We start from the raw sequence: 19,387 nt of genomic DNA, 5'->3' as shown, positions 1-19,387 counted from the left end.
TCCACATAATGTTTAATTTTCATGTCCAATTCCTCCTCTTGCACTCATTTCAGGTTTCTTTTTTTTCATAACGCTTTCTTCCCCGACAAAAAATATTAAACTTCGTAGACTTTTAAAGAATTAATCACAAATTTTGCTAATCTTTTTCTATAACCTCATGTTTTATTCTAAGAATTGTCTTCTCAATTTTAAGGACACACCCTAGTTTTTCCTGGGCCCATGATCCAAAAGACTAAAAGAAAAAGGCTTCATATGAAGCACAATTTAACATTATTTCATGCATATGTATCTCCTGATTTACAAAACTGTACTGTTCCGACAGACTTCATATGTCAAAATCAATGCTGAAAAGACTTCATATGTCGAGACAGATATTTGTTACAAGTCACAGGTTCAAAAATTTGTATGTTGAGGTGAACGTATGTTGAGAAAGAAAACAATTGTAGCTCAAGTTTTTGTGATTAGAATGAAACTGAAAGATTTTTAAATGAAGTGAGTCAGGAGTCTGTGAAGGTATAGCTAAATAGGGTACCTGTTTGTTGAAGCCGTGTTTCTCTTCTATCACAAACGTGCTGTAGATTGTCCATGGCATGCCGGTAACCAATCCAAAAACTGCTCCAAGAAATGAGAAGATTAGAGATTGCGTTATCTAAACAAAGGCAAACAGCTTATTACCAGCAGAAGTCAGCAACAGCTTATTCCCAGCAGAAGTCAGCAACAACTTATTCCCAGCAGAAGTCAGCAACAGCTTATTCCCAGCAGAAGTCAGCAACAACTTATTCCCAGCAGAAGTCAGCAACAGCTTATTCCCAGCAGAAGTCAGCAACAACTTATTCCCAGCAGAAGTCAGCAACAGCTTATTCCCAGCAGAAGTCAGCAACAACTTATTCCCAGCAGAAGTCAGCAACAGCTTATTCCCAGCAGAAGTCAGCAACAACTTATTCCCAGCAGAAGTCAGCAACAGCTTATTACCAGCAGAAGTCAGCAACAGCTTATTCCCAGCAGAAGTCAGCAACAACTTATTCCCAGCAGAAGTCAGCAACAGCTTATTACCAGCAGAAGTCAGCAACAACTTATTCCCAGCAGAAGTCAGCAACAACTTATTCCCAGCAGAAGTCAGCAACAACTTATTCCCAGCAGAAGTCAGCAACAACTTATTCCCAGCAGAAGTCAGCAACAACTTATTCCCAGCAGAAGTCAGCAACAGCTTATTCCCAGCAGAAGTCAGCAACAACTTATTCCCAGCAGAAGTCAGCAACAACTTATTCCCAGCAGAAGTCAGCAACAACTTATTCCCAGCAGAAGTCAGCAACAACTTATTCCCAGCAGAAGTCAGCAACAGCTTATTCCCAGCAGAAGTCAGCAACAACTTATTCCCAGCAGAAGTCAGCAACAACTTATTCCCAGCAGAAGTCAGCAACAACTTATTCCCAGCAGAAGTCAGCAACAACTTATTCCCAGCAGAAGTCAGCAACAACTTATTCCCAGCAGAAGTCAGCAACAGCTTATTACCAGCAGAAGTCAGCAACAGCTTATTCCCAGCAGAAGTCAGCAACAACTTATTCCCAGCAGAAGTCAGCAACAACTTATTCCCAGCAGAAGTCAGCAACAACTTATTCCCAGCAGAAGTCAGCAACAACTTATTCCCAGCAGAAGTCAGCAACAACTTATTCCCAGCAGAAATCAGCAACAGCTTATTCCCAGCAGAAGTCAGCAACAACTTATTCCCAGCAGAAGTCAGCAACAACTTATTCCCAGCAGAAGTCAGCAACAACTTATTCCCAGCAGAAGTCAGCAACAACTTATTCCCAGCAGAAGTCAGCAACAGCTTATTCCCAGCAGAAGTCAGCAACAGCTTATTCCCAGCAGAAGTCAGCAACAACTTATTCCCAGCAGAAGTCAGCAACAACTTATTCCCAGCAGAAGTCAGCAACAACTTATTCCCAGCAGAAGTCAGCAACAACTTATTCCCAGCAGAAGTCAGCAACAACTTATTCCCAGCAGAAGTCAGCAACAGCTTATTCCCAGCAGAAGTCAGCAACAGCTTATTCCCAGCAGAAGTCAGCAACAACTTATTCCCAGCAGAAGTCAGCAACAACTTATTCCCAGCAGAAGTCAGCAACAACTTATTCCCAGCAGAAGTCAGCAACAACTTATTCCCAGCAGAAGTCAGCAACAACTTATTCCCAGCAGAAGTCAGCAACAGCTTATTCCCAGCAGAAGTCAGCAACAACTTATTCCCAGCAGAAGTCAGCAACAACTTATTCCCAGCAGAAGTCAGCAACAACTTATTCCCAGCAGAAGTCAGCAACAGCTTATTCCCAGCAGAAGTCAGCAACAGCTTATTCCCAGCAGAAGTCAGCAACAACTTATTCCCAGCAGAAGTCAGCAACAACTTATTCCCAGCAGAAGTCAGCAACAACTTATTCCCAGCAGAAGTCAGCAACAACTTATTCCCAGCAGAAGTCAGCAACAACTTATTCCCAGCAGAAGTCTGCAACAGCTTATTCCCAGCAGAAGTCAGCAACAGCTTATTCCCAGCAGAAGTCAGCAACAACTTATTCCCAGCAGAAGTCAGCAACAGCTTATTCCCAGCAGAAGTCAGCAACAACTTATTCCCAGCAGAAGTCAGCAACAGCTTATTCCCAGCAGAAGTCAGCAACAACTTATTCCCAGCAGAAGTCAGCAACAACTTATTCCCAGCAGAAGTCAGCAACAGCTTATTCCCAGCAGAAGTCAGCAACAACTTATTCCCAGCAGAAGTCAGCATTAACTTATTCCCAGCAGAAGTCAGCAACAACTTATTCCCAGCAGAAGTCAGCAACAGCTTATTACCAGCAGAAGTCAGCAACAGCTTATTCCCAGCAGAAGTCAGCAACAACTTATTCCCAGCAGAAGTCAGCAACAACTTATTCCCAGCAGAAGTCAGCAACAACTTATTCCCAGCAGAAGTCAGCAACAACTTATTCCCAGCAGAAGTCAGCAACAGCTTATTCCCAGCAGAAGTCAGCAACAGCTTATTCCCAGCAGAAGTCAGCAACAACTTATTCCCAGCAGAAGTCAGCAACAGCTTATTCCCAGCAGAAGTCAGCAACAACTTATTCCCAGCAGAAGTCAGCAACAGCTTATTCCCAGCAGAAGTCAGCAACAACTTATTCCCAGCAGAAGTCAGCAACAACTTATTCCCAGCAGAAGTCAGCAACAACTTATTCCCAGCAGAAGTCAGCAACAACTTATTCCCAGCAGAAGTCAGCAACAGCTTATTACCAGCAGAAGTCAGCAACAGCTTATTCCCAGCAGAAGTCAGCAACAACTTATTCCCAGCAGAAGTCAGCAACAACTTATTCCCAGCAGAAGTCAGCAACAACTTATTCCCAGCAGAAGTCAGCAACAACTTATTCCCAGCAGAAGTCAGCAACAGCTTATTCCCAGCAGAAGTCAGCAACAGCTTATTCCCAGCAGAAGTCAGCAACAACTTATTCCCAGCAGAAGTCAGCAACAGCTTATTCCCAGCAGAAGTCAGCAACAACTTTTTAGCCAAAATTCTTTAACGGAAGCAGAAAAGCTGTATCGGCTACAAAAACTATCGGTAGCTTCATTTTCAATAATAAAAATTAATAAATAAATAAAATAATAATAAATTTTCAGAATAAAAATTTGCTGTTCAAACCAACACTTGGAGTAACATACATTTGATTTTTATGAACTCTCATGAATACTTAGGGACTGGATCTTAAATCTGCATGTTTAGGCTACAGAGACTCTGTCTAGTATCCTAGCAAAAATAGTGTGTCAACCAACTGTGTGATAAAAGTTTACCGCAGAAGATGTTAAACATAAACATCATGAAAAGGAGAACGGGGATACTAAAATACCAGGCTTACCTCATAGTCTGCAGAATTGTAGCCGTAATAGTCCAGCAGCCGACCAGAGACACCCCATAAGTATGGAAGACCTCCCAAAAGTAGTATAACCTACAATATACCCATTATATTACTAACAGGTCTCTATCGACTAGCATCTATGTACCTTAATAGTAATTGGTATTTAAATTCCGCAGTTACGCTACATCTATATATCAAGTACAATCACTGCACCGCTGCTAGCAATAGATGACTTGAAGCTAACTTCAACTTCAAACTTTTAGTGACAGGTGTTCTACTAGCAAGCGAATAGTGTCAACAAGCTGGCTTTATAACACATGATACCTCAAAGTACGAGTGCCCCAACATCTGACAAAATGGAGATCCGAGCAAGTTATTTTCTTGAGATATCAGTAATATTTGAAATAAGAGCCAGCTGTTGATGGCCACTATATGGCCAAGTATGCGGATGGCCACTTTTGAGAACAGCATCGCTTGGTCTTTCTTCTCAAACCAGTTTGCAAAAAATTAAAAAATTTTTGGCTAAAAGTTATAGTGAAAAGGCAAAATGCGCCAAACCGAAAACAGATAATAAAAAATGCAGACAACAAAATCAATGTTTAGTAAAAGATTAAAATGTAGCTTTAAATGTATGTTTAGTAAGATAAATTCATTTAAGGTAAATTCAAAGTTTCTGTTATGTAGTCACAAAAGTTTAGTGTACCAAGCAAGTTGTTGTCAAGTTTCTCTCAAACAGCCATTAGAATCTAAGTCTATCTCAAAGATGAAAACTTACACTGATGTACAGTGCACCCTCAAGATGCAATTACCCTGATGGACGATTTTTTCACCACACGAAGTAGAACATGATGATTTTTTCCCTTCACCATAGGCAGTCGGTGTGCTTATTACGTACGTCAAAATAACAAAGACATCAAAATGCTGTTCGCCGAAAACATATTCACAACACCTGAAAGAGACACGATGACCGATTTCTCTCAGTTCAGCAATTACCATTTGTAAAACGGTAACATTTTCCTCTTAAAACCAGTAGCAAAGTCGGAGTTGTGATCCCTGCAAACAGAAGGTTAGTAGTCAGACAACTTACCTTAACCTGCTAACAAAAATCTACTTGATTACGAAAACAGAATTCTTCGAGCTTTCTTGCCGTATTAGGTTGAAAAAGGTGTTAACGAGATCGGCTAAAATTATATTAAAACCGAAACTAGAAACTAAGCGGTGATAAGACTTTAGTGATAAAAAGTTGAAATTCAGTAAAATAGTTAAAAATACATACTGAAACTTAGCTTTAAAGGTTGACTTGCAACAAAATTCACATTACAGTTATTTGATATCAAAAGATTCACTTTGTCTTACTCTGCTGTGTTGTAGGTGCAAAATATGTGGAAATGTGATTACAAGCTCTTAAAAGCTTAAATGCGAACAGTTAATCGCTGCTATCACTAAACCGCCGTAGATTGAAATCAGTCCATTTCTCTGATGTAGTAATTACATTTGATTATTGTTTCGTCACGTGATGTACTCACGTAAATTGAAAGGCCAATAAAAGGCTCAATATAAAACTTTGGGTTTTACCGAAGAGCCCTTACCAAATATAGACGCTCGCTAGTTGACAGTCTTGTTTCGGCTTGGTTTAATCGTAATCTGATTATGTGACCCATACTTCCTGCCAAACAGCGCGAATAATTTCTGCAGCATTTTTCGACAATCACAGGTGACCAACAGGCTCGTCATGTTTATCAGAAGATGATATGCACTCCTTCGAGCTAAGGTTAAAAAATTAAACGAATTTTTACGGTAAGTTATAGGATATCACTGCTAAAAGTGACAGCATTATGATGACGATAAAACAGACGCGTAAGGACAATAGACATGGTTTTATTGAATGCGTGTAGTATATGTGTGAAAATATTTCGACGAATGAGGTTGCGTGAAAATGTAGACAGAAGCCATCTTGTACAACTACGTCCCATTTGAGCCGTTTTGGAAAGAGATTCTAATCTACGGCAGTTTCGTGATGGCAGCGATTAACTGTTCGTTTTTAAGCTTTTAAGAGCTTGTAATCACATTTCCACATATTTTGCACCTACAACACAGCAGAGTAAGACAAAGTGAATCTTTTGATATCAAATAACTGTAATGTGAATTTTGTTGCAAGTCAACCTTTAAGTGTGTGTTTAGTAAGCTAAACTTATTTAAAGTGAATTCGAATTTTATGTTATACGTACATCTATCTTGAAGGTAAGAACTCTCTACAGTATATACTGCACATAGCAATGTTACATTTTAATGCAGATCATAACTAATAAATACACTAAAGGTACTGTAGGTAACTATAATTACTAAGGTTAACATACTATTTTGTTACTAATTCTTAGTATGTACAATATTTATATAAAACTTGGATGATTTTTAACAGGGGATGTTTGCATTATATAATTACTATGGTTTCTTGTCCCCCATGATTCTTTCATTATATGATGCCAACCCTAGAATGGATAAAATCGTATCCTGAGGGTGCACTATACATAGAAATGTTACATTTTATTTCAGATTTCAACAACTAAATGGGTATTTGCCACTTTGTTAGCGAAGGTACTGAATTACAACATACATTATGAAACACATTTTTTCATCGTAATATCCTGTTTTGTTTTTTCATAGTATAGCAACGGATTAATCTATATTTAGTTATTTTATATAGGAAAAAGTGCCTTGAGACATGAGTAAATTGACAGACAAGCTGTCCTGAACGCATTAAGCTTGTATGTCAAAGTATGACTCTATTCAAATAATTATAACCCTGTTGACTATAATAATATCCTCACCGCTGACTCCACTTCGCTGACTACACCTTTAATAAGACCAAAGTTGGTTTTATCCAATTGGTAGATCCTAGCTTTGCCATATGTTTCTTGATCCATGATGGTGTTTACTTCGGCAGGCACTTGTATCGCATTCATGTATATCTGCCGCTAAGTAAACAAATAAGAAGTTCGTTGCTAAGAAACAGATAAGGTCAGGCATCATCATCATATTTGATTGTTTTATGCATGAAATACAGTACGCCCTACACTATATTTACCAACACGTATTGTCATGAGGTTTCATTTTTTGTCTATAAAATATTTTCACATGAAAAGAAAAAGCAATAGACCTCCACAATGACCTATTAAAATACATTTTGTAAAAGAATCTATATTTTCATATCTATGAACCTGAGACAAATCGGCGGGGTAAGCCTAATTGCAACTATACACCGAATTGTGTAATCTTTGGTTGTGCTATGGTGTGACCATAACTTACATACCTACATTGGTTCATGGGCTAGCCTAGTCCTGCACTCAAGGATTTTCACCACACCCACCAACCCACCCCCCCCCCCATACACAAAACACAAACAACAGGGTAGACTCACTAATCGCGGTCTTCCGCATGAATATTAAAAAATACCAACATATATCAATTCTATCGGCCAAACACAACCTACTAATGGATGAGCAACCTAATAGTGTATCCGAATACTTCATATAAAATAGACCAACCAAGTTACATTATGGTTAATACCCATTTTTTCTCTAGAAATATACCTGCCCGCGATTTTTGGCCAAGAATAACCAGGGTCCATCATAAACCCAATTGTCTCTCACGGGTTCCGGAGGTAGTCCATTATCTGGCATTATCGGGTAGGTCCATTGCTCCCGTACCGAAACTTAAAACTATTTTTAAGCCAATCAAATTTGGCCTGCTACAAATCATGGCCTGCTTGAATTTACCGCTAACTTTAATGTTTTGACTGCAGTTGAATTTGATTGGCTTAAAAATAGTTTAAGTTTCGGTACTAGGGCATTGGACCCACCCGATAATGCCAGATTACGGACTACCTCCGGAACTCATGAGAGACATTTTGGTGTATGATGAACGGTGGTTGTTCTTGGCCAAAAATCACGGGCAGGTATATTTCCAGAGAAGAAATGGGTATTAACAATTATGTAACTTGGTTGGCCTATTTTTTATGAGGTATTCGGATACATTAATAGGTTGCTCATCCGTTACTAGGTTGTGTTGGCCAATAAAGTTGACATCTGTTGGTATTTTTTAATATTCATGCAGAAGACCGCGATTAGTGAGTCTACCCTGTTGTTTGTGTTGTGTGTTTTGTGTGTGTGGGGGTTGGTGGGTGTGGCAAAAATCCTTGAGTGCAGCACTAGACTAGCCCATGCATTGGTTACTATAGCTAAAAGCATGTGACATTCAATGAGATATTACGCGTGTAATAATTGGTAATTATTGTGAAGCGATAAGCCCGCTGTGTTGCATCAGCTTGATCTGTTATTGAATATGCTTGGACAATTGTATGGCGCCTTACAGTGCCTCGCGTTGCGTGTTCACAACTCGAGTTGTGAACACGCAACGTGACTTTGTAAAAGGTGCAATATATTGGTATTACGGTAGCATAACCCTAAATCTGGTTATATTAACAATGGTACATCAATAGGCACCCATTAGCTAATAGAAATTAAACTATGTATGTATGTACTGTAAAACTAGAGCTAATGGCGAATTATAGTGTGCCGAGTTTAAAACTCGAGTTGTACAACTCGAGTTATATTTACCAACACGAATTTTCCCATGACCAAACAAGCGGAGCGAAGTGTGGGAGTTTTTATGATAAATGCATGTGCACACAACTTACGAAAATTATTCATCAACAATGAGACGAACCTTCGTCAAGAAATTTCATCAACAAGTTTAAGCATGGTTATGTAAAGTCGTTAAAGTATAATAACGATACAAAACACATTTAAACCTATTTAAATATTTTACCAAGTCTTTGTAAACCGTCGGTATTATCTTAAAACTTACCCATCTGATCGGATTAGACACAAATAGACAGATTAATTTCAACGAAAATCGCCACAAAACACCTGAAAAGCTTGGTTTAATAAAAGTTGAGACCGAAAATTGAAACGCCGAGGGACAGATAATAGAATGATGAAGTCTTGCGCATTTCACGAAAAAATAACGTGCACTTTCCACCAGTCTATAGCATTGTCGAATTGCCGAAGGTTTTGGCAATTAACATAGGAGTACAGAAATCGTTTCATTTTTGCCGATTTCAATTTTTTCATTTTCATTTGCCGACACATTTGAATACTTTCCCATTCTAACTGATGTCCAACGCAGTATAAGTAAAGCAAATGACGATGATATTTTTTAACATTTCTTATGAGATTATTACAATAATTAATTATAAGTTTGGATGACTACAGAACAATGACTACGTAGTACAGACTTTCTACAAATCTAACGCAGTGTAAGTAAAGGCATGACGATGATATTTTTTCTAACGGTTCTAATGAGATTATTGCAATAATTAATTATAAGTTTGGATGACTACAGGACAATGACTACGTAGTACAAATTTTCTAAAAATCTATATAAATATCACAACTTCGTGATATTGTTAGCTATGCCGTTTTGAAATGTAAACAAAATTGTGCACTGGTTTTTTATTATTACTATATAAATAATATTGGTTATTCTAATAATATCAGTGCATTTTACTTCTAATATTGGCCAACATTGCATTTCTTTTTTTGCAGGAGGAGAGATATGAACATATAATCTTTTCCTTTCATTATTGCTATTTGTTGTATATAATAACACCCAGTACATTACAGCTACCATTGCAGTTATCCTATTTGACTGCTAATATTGCATTTCTCAACCATCAGTACCCTTTCTTTTTTTCCAATATCACTTTGGTCGTGGGCTGTATGACAGTGAAATTTCTAGGTAAATATAACTCTAGTTACACAACTCGAGTTCATCAAAAATCCAGGATGAGTTCTTTCAACGGCAACTCGAGTTCAACAACTCGGCTTGAGAACATCTCATCATTTCATTTTCTCTAGCTATATTTTATATATGGAATTTATTTTGGTGCATCAGTAAACGCCGTTGAAATAATTTCTATGTTCATTTTCGGTGTTCATTCAGTTTCTTGTCAGATTCTAGAGAGATAACTCTTTTTCATTTGAAAAAGAAGTGGCCCAGCTCTCACATGGATTGTTTTTTAGTTTGCTTCTTACATTCTACATTACATTATACATTACATTGTTTTTGTCTCGTTATATTTATAGAAATAAATATGATCAAATATCGCTAATATTTATAATTTAAATGTGTATATATACAGTCAAACATGGATAACTCGTCCACGGATAGCTCGAACACATGGTTAATTCGAACATTTCCTTTGGTCCGTTCCCACGTAATGATAAATTGCTATAGATAACTCGAACTCAACACTGTTAATTCGAACTGTTTTTTTGCTCAACGGCTACCGAAACGGTTGTTATCGCTTTAGAAAATCACTTTATTCAAAGCCATAGAGGTAAACTTCATCTTTTCGTAATTCATAATCGTCGTTATTACCACCATCGGCAAAATATTTTTGTCAACGACTTTTCTAAAGGTTTGGTGAAAATTGATTTATACTGCTATACGATGAGTAGCACGGGCTAGCCGGGTCACGCGCGCAAGGATTTTCGCCACGCACATACAAAACAAAAATCGCATGTTGTTTTTGTTTTGTATGTGCGTGGCGAAAATCCTTGAGTGCGTGACCCGGCTAGCCCGTGATGAATAGTTTTCCGACGTTGATTCCGTGTTGAATCAACGTCGGAATGTTGAATGTTTAAAACGTCTTAAAAATTGTTGTAATTAAACTTTAACGTTGTCTGAGCTAAAAAAAACTATTCATCGTTTGACCTAAACACAGAATACGTGTGTACATTCAATAAGTATCTATTAAAAAAACGTGAGTGACATAGAATGTACGTAAAACCTCGTAAAACTTCTAATTGAACTGCCTTGGAGTGTTGCTCTTAACGAATCCCAGGTAAAGTAAGATAATCTTTGCATAAACTTCAAGAAAAAACGGCAAAATTGATCGTGGGTAAAACCCCAAAAGAAAAAAATGTCTTTTCTTTTGAGCATTTCAACAACGATCAAGTTTTGCCAATGTCAATCTGAAAAACGTCCTGGCAATAACATCACCTCAAACAACAAACCAATCTCAAGTGATAGAAAAATCTTTATACTTTTTCATAAAAACGTTTTAAACTTTACATTAGAAGCATTTAATTTGGAACAAGCCATTTGTGCTTTTGATTTATATTATAGTTTGTATATGTACATGTATCTACTAATAAATAAGTAAATATATGGACTTGTGACAGTGCTCTGATAACTTGAACGCTCTGATAATTCGAACACTTTTGCTCGGTCCCTTGAAGTTCGAGTTATCCATGTTTGACTGTATATATATATTTAAATTATTATTATTAAATTTCTGTAAATGAGACACCCTGATTACTCACTTTGTTTTTTTACAAACCCGTGTTAGTTTTGCATAACACAACTCGAGTTCATCAAAAACCCAGGCCGAGTTGTACAACTCGGCAACTCGAGTTGTACAACTCGGCAACTCGAGTTGTACAACTCGAGTTGCGAACACGCAACGCGAGGCACTGTAAGGCGCCATACAATTGGACTTCGCACACGGCAAATGGCGGCGCTGTTCTACTAGTTTTGCTAACCAGCAAAAACTTAACATTTACTCACAGGTCTAGTCAATGTGCACCACCAACAATATTAATATGCATAAAATGATGATAATTAAGCTCGCGCGGTTTTATCTCAAACTTGCATGCTACTTTTTACATCAATAAGGTGTGGTAAACATCCCTTTTTGTACAAAGTCCTAGTCAGTATACATTAATATTTACAAACAGTAACAACATATACGTGCAGATTAAAATACAGCTACTGTATTTGTTTAAGTTATCCGATGACTTGATTTTTTTCGTTTTTTCGTATAAACTTGCGACTGAAGCACATAGGTCTAGTTTACAAACCTGACGAAGAGTAATGTAGTTTTCCCATATAAAAACAAGCCATATGAATAAAAGTACTGCAAATAAAATATAATTATCCTCTAACTCCACGAGCCCAGGCTTCATTGTGTTGTGAAAGACTCAGTAAAGGCGGTAAAAGAAATGACAGCTCCTTTACAATGAAATGAAGATTAGAAACCGTAGGAGGCTGGGTATTTAGCCTCCTTCCGCAAAGAGCCGTTTTAGCGAATCAATTGCTCCTTTCTCAATTAACTTCGAATAAAGTTGCTACTGCGAATGCACAACTTGTCGCCTGGTTACGAATAAACATGAATGCTATTCGTTGACGTTAGCCATCATCGTCTATCGTTTTTCTGTATTTCAGTTCCCTATTTTCGATATGACCTTTTTCTATTTAAGGTGTATTTCACTCGTGCCAGTGCAAAAAACGCACTAATAAAACATTTTTCAAATAGAAGGTATGTATTTTTGGCACACGCTATTTAACTATTAGAAGTAAAGCTAATGATTCAGCATTTATGCTTTCAACTAAAACATCACTACCTTTTGTTTTTATGAAGCTTCCAATAAAGGTTCACGGCTTGTTGCTTTTTGTAGACGTAAGCATAAAGCTAAAATACAATGTCAAGCATTACTAAACCTACACTCTTTGATGATGTGTCAGAGAAAAATGTTATCTTTCTTCTTGATACATCTGGCAGCATGTACTCACGGCTAGCAATAGTCAAAGAGCATCTTAAAGAATTTCTTCACAAAATGGCATTCAGAGGTGAGAATTAAACTCCTTGTTTTATTAGTAATTTGGTATATTTTTGTCAGCCTTGTTATACTTTTGGTTCATTGTAATCCTTGTACACAATGAGTACTTGTTAATTTATTTAGTGCTAAAATAAATGTTATAAATAGTTTAAAAAAGCTTGTATTATAACGATGAATTATGTTTTAGATGCCATTTTTTGCATAATTAAATATTTTTTCTAAATTAATTTAGCAGTAAGTTTTGTTTTGCATTAGCATATTACCATTTTCGAAGAAGTACTTTACAACCATCGATACAAACTTGAGTTCATATTTGTGCCATTGCTAAAAAAAGTCTTTGCTGCTTTTTTCGATACTCTTTTTTCTAAAAACTATTATTTTAGAGCTATGATGCACAGTACGTATTAACCTATATCATTTAAATGTCACACGTTTGATTTTCAGGAGGATGCAAATTCAATATGGTAGAGTTCAACACAGTTGTGACACAGTGGTCTGATGAAATGGTTCAATGTTTGCCCGAAACTGTAACAGTTGCATCAGATTGGATAAATAATCTTGAGGCTAAAACTGGTACAAACACTGAATCAGCGCTGTTAGCAGCCTACAATAATGACGAATGTGAGGCTGTATATCTTGTTACCGACGGCCTCCCAGACTCTAACCCAAATGGTATCTTGGATCGAGTAGCATATGTCTGCCGAGGTCGCCCGTGTCATTGTATTTATCTAACAGGTGCAACAGTTGACAAATCAGCAACTAACTTTCTGCAAGACTTGGCTACTGATACATACGGATCTTTTATGATTGTTACTGTAACCAATCATGGCTCTATTGAAAGGATAACTCCAGTTTATAAAGCATCCCACAATGGAACCGGCGTTATACGTACTGTGAATAAGCAAATCTATTCAGGCAACCAAAAGCAGTGTAGCGTTACATCAACTTTAGAGCATCCTTCACCGATAACAATAGTGCAGGGTGTTACCCCTTCTGGAGTTGCCTACCCATATGGCACGCCATATATACCAACTGGGCCAGTACCTTTTACTACCATTAGAGGTCCTCATCCTGGAGTCCTATACCCACATCCATACAATTTTATCGCTCCACCCAGAGTTTACACTGACGATGAGGGAAAAGTTTTGAAGGTGCCATACTTCAACCAAGCCTGGGCTCAGTGGTACCAACCATATTTGTGGGCACGGTATAGAACTGCGAGGTAACTACAAAAATGCTGTGAAACTGTGTAAAAAATTAAGGCAGATTAAAACTTAAATTTTCTATCTAACCCTTTCAGATGTTCTTGTTGCAAAATGTTTGTTTGTTTTGACAGATCATGGTTAAAGCTGTCAGATGATCTAGATGGTGCTCTGTCAAGCATGCATGTTTCTCCAGCAGCAGGAGCTTTGCTTATAGATAGGCCAGTGCTTGCAAGAAGAACAACAGACGGTGTATATTATAGAGCAACTGTAAAATCGCAGGTAATCAATAGAGGCAACTCAATGTTTTTCAGGATTTTGTACCAGTTATGATTAACTTCAACCATTTAATCTGTCATATTATATTGTTTAGTTAGACTTCAGTGTCTTCAAATCATCTCTAAGCTTTTACTCTTTTGAACAAATTACTGTCTCTTCTCTGAAAACATTTGTAAATGGCCTATTAATAGCAAGTTATGTCGCAACCAGAAGTCATGTTTGTTTGCAGATCGATGGTGACAAATTTCTGGTGGAGTTTGCGCCCTGCTCTCAAGGTGATTTTCTAGAGACAAGCTACCAAGAAACATTTGTCTTCGACATAGTGCAAACGGATGATGGAAGGAGACATTCTGTCATGAAGGGTGACAAGGTGCTAGCGCCAACAGAGCAAGGAGGGGATCTGTATGAGCCAGGCACAGTAATAGATGGACAAGAAGGAAGAGAGACAGACAAAGGTGTGCACTGCTTTTCATTTTCCATTCTCATTCTAATAGTTACACCGATAAAGTCAGTATGACGGAAAAAGAAGAGCAAGTTTTGATTTTTGATATGCAGTATTTTTTTTCAGAGTTGGAGGACAGACCGTTGGTGGTTATGTTCTCTACAGGAAAAAGCGCTGATATCCCGCATGGTCAGGCTATTTGGATTGATCAGCTGCTTTATGATCGAACTGCTTTTGAACTCAAGCTGCCCAAAAAAACTCGTCAGCAAATAGTCGACACAATTTCAAAATACCCTGAAGATAGTTTTCCAGGTTATCCAGTTTCTGGTGCAGATAAGGATCCTGTTTCATGGGAACTTCCTAGAAAGTTCTACAATAGTGGTCGGGATGCGACTTTTCAACCCCACACAGGTGATTCTAAATCTCACAGCAGAGTTTGGACAAGATATTTTATGGTTGAAGTTGATACATGAACTTCAGAGCTCAAAAAGTTTAAAGTTTTAAAATTGTTTACTTACCGTTTGCTACCTATCCTTACCTTTTGTCTCAGTCACTAGGTATTCATACTATTTCTAACTTTTTACGGTCTAGACAAGATTTATATAATAAGATTAAACGCTGATAATATTATGCAAATTTGTTATGGCTCTATAAACATAAATTCAGTTTATTTTGTATTGCAGGGTTGAGTATTCACTCGGAAGAGTATGAAAACTATCGACCGCACATAAAGAATCATACTCAGCGAACCTCCACCACAAAAAAGGAACTTGAGAGAGAGATTCCTGGCACTCACCTAACGGAGTCGCAACTTGAGGAAAAAGTTGAGGCTCAGCTCGAAGCGCATTGGCATGAACTCGCAGAAGACGAGCGGCAAACAAGAGACAAGATGTAAGCAATATTGCCGAGTGAGGAAATTCCCTCGTTTGTTGAGCTGTGCTAGTAGTTAGTTAAGCAAGTTATATAGAAACAACCTATACTGTTTTAAGTTTATAGAAGGTTGTTGATGTTGCTCCTGCTGCTTAAAACAAGCTTTTAGTTAAGAGTACATCTTTTACCAACGAACAACAATATCATAATTGTACAAGTAAAGGTAGTAAGCGAGTTGATATGCTAAATATGCATACACTGACAGACATTATCATATTTTGTCTACAGGCAACTAGAAGAGAGAAAACGAAGACTACGGGAAAGCAAACGGGAAAGTGACAAGTCCAAGGATGAAATAGATCGAGATATCTCAGTGCTTGAGGCTGAGCTCAAGTACAAGATGAAGCTCAGGGAACAGGCTATTGATAGGAAAAGGCAGGAGATTGATGATGAAATTGAGATCAAGGTACGAGAAAGGGACCAGCTAATGGAGGACCGAAGACTATTATTTGGCTACCCACAAGAAACCAGACTCTCTAGAGAACGGCAGAGAGTTCGGCCGAGTTACAGTTCACACAGAGAATCTTCTCGTTCCTTATCAAGAGAGCGTGAACTCCTTTCTCCACGGTATCAGTATTCAACAAACAAAGAAAGAACAAGATCAATAAGTCGTGACCGTTACCACAGATCAAGGTCAAGGTCATTGTCTACCGAAAGAGCTCCTTCATTTGGTCATACATCTCCTCGATCTCCAAGAGGTCGAGCTCGGTCTCTGTCTCCAAACCGGTCTGTTAGTTTTGATGAGAGTTTGAACAGACATCATAGATACAAATACGACCAACTCTCTCCTCGATCAACCAATGACAGTGGCTTTGAAGATGGTCTGATTACAAGAGATTCTGGTACCAACACACCAATCATAAGAAATGGCAGAGAAATAAAACTACAAAGAACACGTGAGGAAAAGCCTCAATGGAAGTATTGGAAAGCTGATCCGATACCAGACGTAATGGACCCTCCTTTCCATGAGCCGTACAGCCAGTCAGCTGTAGCAGAGCCTCTTGAGCTTCGAAACAACACTGTCAACAACGGAGGTATGTTGATATATTCCACCATATCTATTGTAGGGTATTTAGCTGGGTAATCCAGTCATCGTGTTACTCTAGATGAGAAACCTAAAACTGCATTGCAAATATTTTTGCTGATGAAGTCACATCTCATTGGTAAGACTAGAATACAATGAATGAGCTTGTAAAGCGGATCTCTACACGGTAGATATGATGGTGATAACTTATAAATTCGAGATTACAATGCGTTGATTAATATTACGTAGCAGCTCTTAAGATCTATTTCAGCGTTTCCTTGATTGCACTAATTATGATCTGGTAAGGACTTTTTGCTATAATCTGCCCCTCAAAAACATAAAGACTAATTGTTTTGTGGGCTGTACATAACTCTACCATCGAGTGCCAGTTTTACTTTACACTGTGATATCTAAAGGTGTACACTTCTTCTCGTTTATTTCTAGTACTGGAATGGGGAAGCTCTCAATTTCAAAAGGTGGTGCCCAACGGAAGAAGTAACCACTGTGACCGTTATGTAAAGAGCGCTCCAGGAAGTGCTATGAAGTCAGTCAGCTTCCAGGACAACTCCAATGTTCATCTTGCTTCAGGCTCCAACCTAGTCACGTATGCCTCTCCGCCAGAAAAAAAGTTGCAGCTCAGGCAAAAGGCTTCGAGGCATCGTTTGCAAACTCCATCTGATCCGAGTACCTATTACATGAACGGAGATACAGTCGGAGAATCTATGAAGGTATTCACACCTTGGGGATAATGCTTTTGTTGTTTGCGCTGATATATTATCTATAGCTAAATATTTTATCAACAAAAGCAAAACTAGATTATATAAATATGTTTTATAACCGTAGCCTGTAGGAATGCACCAATTGGATGATGAACATATAAATATCTCCATTTTTATTTTTTAGGATTTTCATAGAGAGAGAATTGTCTCTCAGATGTCTCATGAAAGGTCACGACCTTCAACCAGCTATACGAGAGAGGTAAACAGACAGTTATAGATTTGAACGTGACCCTGTTTGACTCACATTATTTTCCCATCAAACTGATACCTCTTTCTATTCACCTCAACTTCTTGCTTATCATACCTTGCCCTGTTTACCTCATTCCTTTTCTTATTCGTCTCATGCCTCTTCCTAATCCTTCACACCACTTCTTAATCACTTCATACCTCTTCCTAACCACTTTTTCTTAATCCACTCATACGTCCTCTTAACCACCGTACACCCCTCTTCATGTTGTTTGTGGTCGAGTAAACAATTTTAGGTCAGCCTGTTACTTAAATGCTTTTCTCTCAAGTATTCTAGAACACCCCCAATTGTTTCAATGGTAGTTACCATTACTAATCCAGCATGTTAAAAGGCTCTTTGCGATGCTGAAGAACACTATTACTTCTTGAACAGCGAATACGAGCTGCAAAATAATCACTGGGTTGTTATGCCAGGTTGCGTCAACTGCTCCGAGTGCTATGACCTCTACTCCATCAAAAACCTATCAGCAACAAGTGAATGCTACATCTTACAAGAGAGAGGTAGAAAGCAGGAACCAGGCAACTGCCCACCTCAACAGAAACCAGCAGCGAATAACAGCTATGGCGGCGAGGAGAGAAGAGCGAGACATGCTGAATAGCGCTAAGCTTCAGCAGCAACTCTACCAGGAGAAACGATCCGCTGTAAGTCAATCGTTGTTGCTGTCTTCTTTATCTGGTCTGTTCAAACCTCTGTAAGGCACAAGAGTTATAATTGAAAATCTTTAAAGCTTATCAGTGTTTAGCAGCATAGCTTAAACATAGAAAGATGGTAAGTTAATCTCTTAAATCCTTTATACTGTAAAAGATGTCTATGCCCCTTGAAATGAAAATAGCCTTTGGTCCTTGCTAATGACCTCTACACCCGCTAGTTAGTCAGACGTCATTGCTTTCAATTATATTTTGCAGGAAATGAAAAGAGGTCGAACTCTATTGAGAAATTCCCAGCTGACAGGAAATGTAAGGGCGGACCTTGCGAAGGAAAGAGGATATAAAGCAGAGCCAATCATAGCCTGACAACGACCTTGATTCAGTAGTCTTTCCTTGGCAACACCAAAGTCTTGATTTGAAGGAATTTGCTGACTACAAACAATTCCTCATTTTTCCAATTCGTAGAAGTATTTCTGTAATTCTTCATGTAGACAATGCACTGCTAGTTTTACCTTGTGCCAAAATTAATCTTGCAAAGACTCTTCCAGAATGTTGTGCAAAGCCTCTCATTAGGCCTATACACATTACTACATACTGATATGTAGACTGTAATGTGAATACTTCTTTACATATTAGTACTGCAAGTGGTAATGGTATAGTGGTCGTACTGTTACTACTACTACTAGAGGTACTACTAGTAGTAGTAATAGTTCTACTAGGCGCAGTATTACGGTACTACTAATAGTACATACTGTAATACTGTGTGAGCTATGGGATGATAGAATTATTCATCATCTTTTTAGCCAAATTTAGCAGGGGCTTTTGAAGAACAAACTATAATTTTCTATGCATCATTTAGAAAAACTTTTCTTTTGCAAATTCTTTATAGTGCTAATAATGTAATTGTCACCTTTTCTTTCTAGTACTTCTACCACTTTTATTACACTTTCTCAATACAGAGATGATAAACTATGTCGGTTCATACATATGGTACTTTGCTTATCACAGTTCAGGTAGTAAACCCAACTACTATCACTGGTACTATTATAATTCATTGATTACGCTGAGCTAACAGAGCTTGATAAAACATTTGTCAACATTGAATTCAAATTACTGGTCATGCAACTGATAAAAGCGGATACATAAAATTAAAGTTTGGTTACTAAGCGGGTGGTAGTCATTTTCTCACATTTAACACTTGGCAATGAACAAAATAGATCTAGGTCACCATAGATCTCAGGCTGTATTACGGTCAGCGTTTGGATGAGG

General features: G+C 38.0%; 1 protein-coding gene and 1 pseudogene across 1 annotated transcript in view; one reads left to right on the top strand and one right to left on the bottom strand.

Annotated features, from left to right (window-relative positions):
• The window catches only part of LOC137404182 (CAAX prenyl protease 1 homolog), a 56,389-nt gene extending 44,385 nt beyond the window's left edge, over positions 1-12,004 (bottom strand). Inside the window, exons 1-4 of the mRNA XM_068090343.1 lie at positions 11,810-12,004; positions 6,713-6,859; positions 3,885-3,974; positions 533-649 (exon numbers count right to left, since the gene is read on the bottom strand). Of these exons, the coding sequence (XP_067946444.1) occupies positions 533-649; positions 3,885-3,974; positions 6,713-6,859; positions 11,810-11,914 (459 nt within the window). The 5' untranslated portion in view covers positions 11,915-12,004. The remainder of the gene's footprint in view (positions 1-532; positions 650-3,884; positions 3,975-6,712; positions 6,860-11,809) is intronic.
• A 426-nt stretch (positions 12,005-12,430) lies between these two features.
• Positions 12,431-18,781, top strand: LOC137403944 (uncharacterized; annotated as a pseudogene).
• The last annotated feature ends 606 nt before the right edge of the window (positions 18,782-19,387 follow it).

Source organism: Watersipora subatra, chromosome 9 (genome assembly GCF_963576615.1).
Source record: "Watersipora subatra chromosome 9, tzWatSuba1.1, whole genome shotgun sequence".
Lineage (NCBI taxonomy): Eukaryota > Metazoa > Bryozoa > Gymnolaemata > Cheilostomatida > Watersiporidae > Watersipora > Watersipora subatra.
Note: the sequence above shows the minus strand (reverse complement) of the source record. Positions and strands in the feature narration are given on the sequence as shown.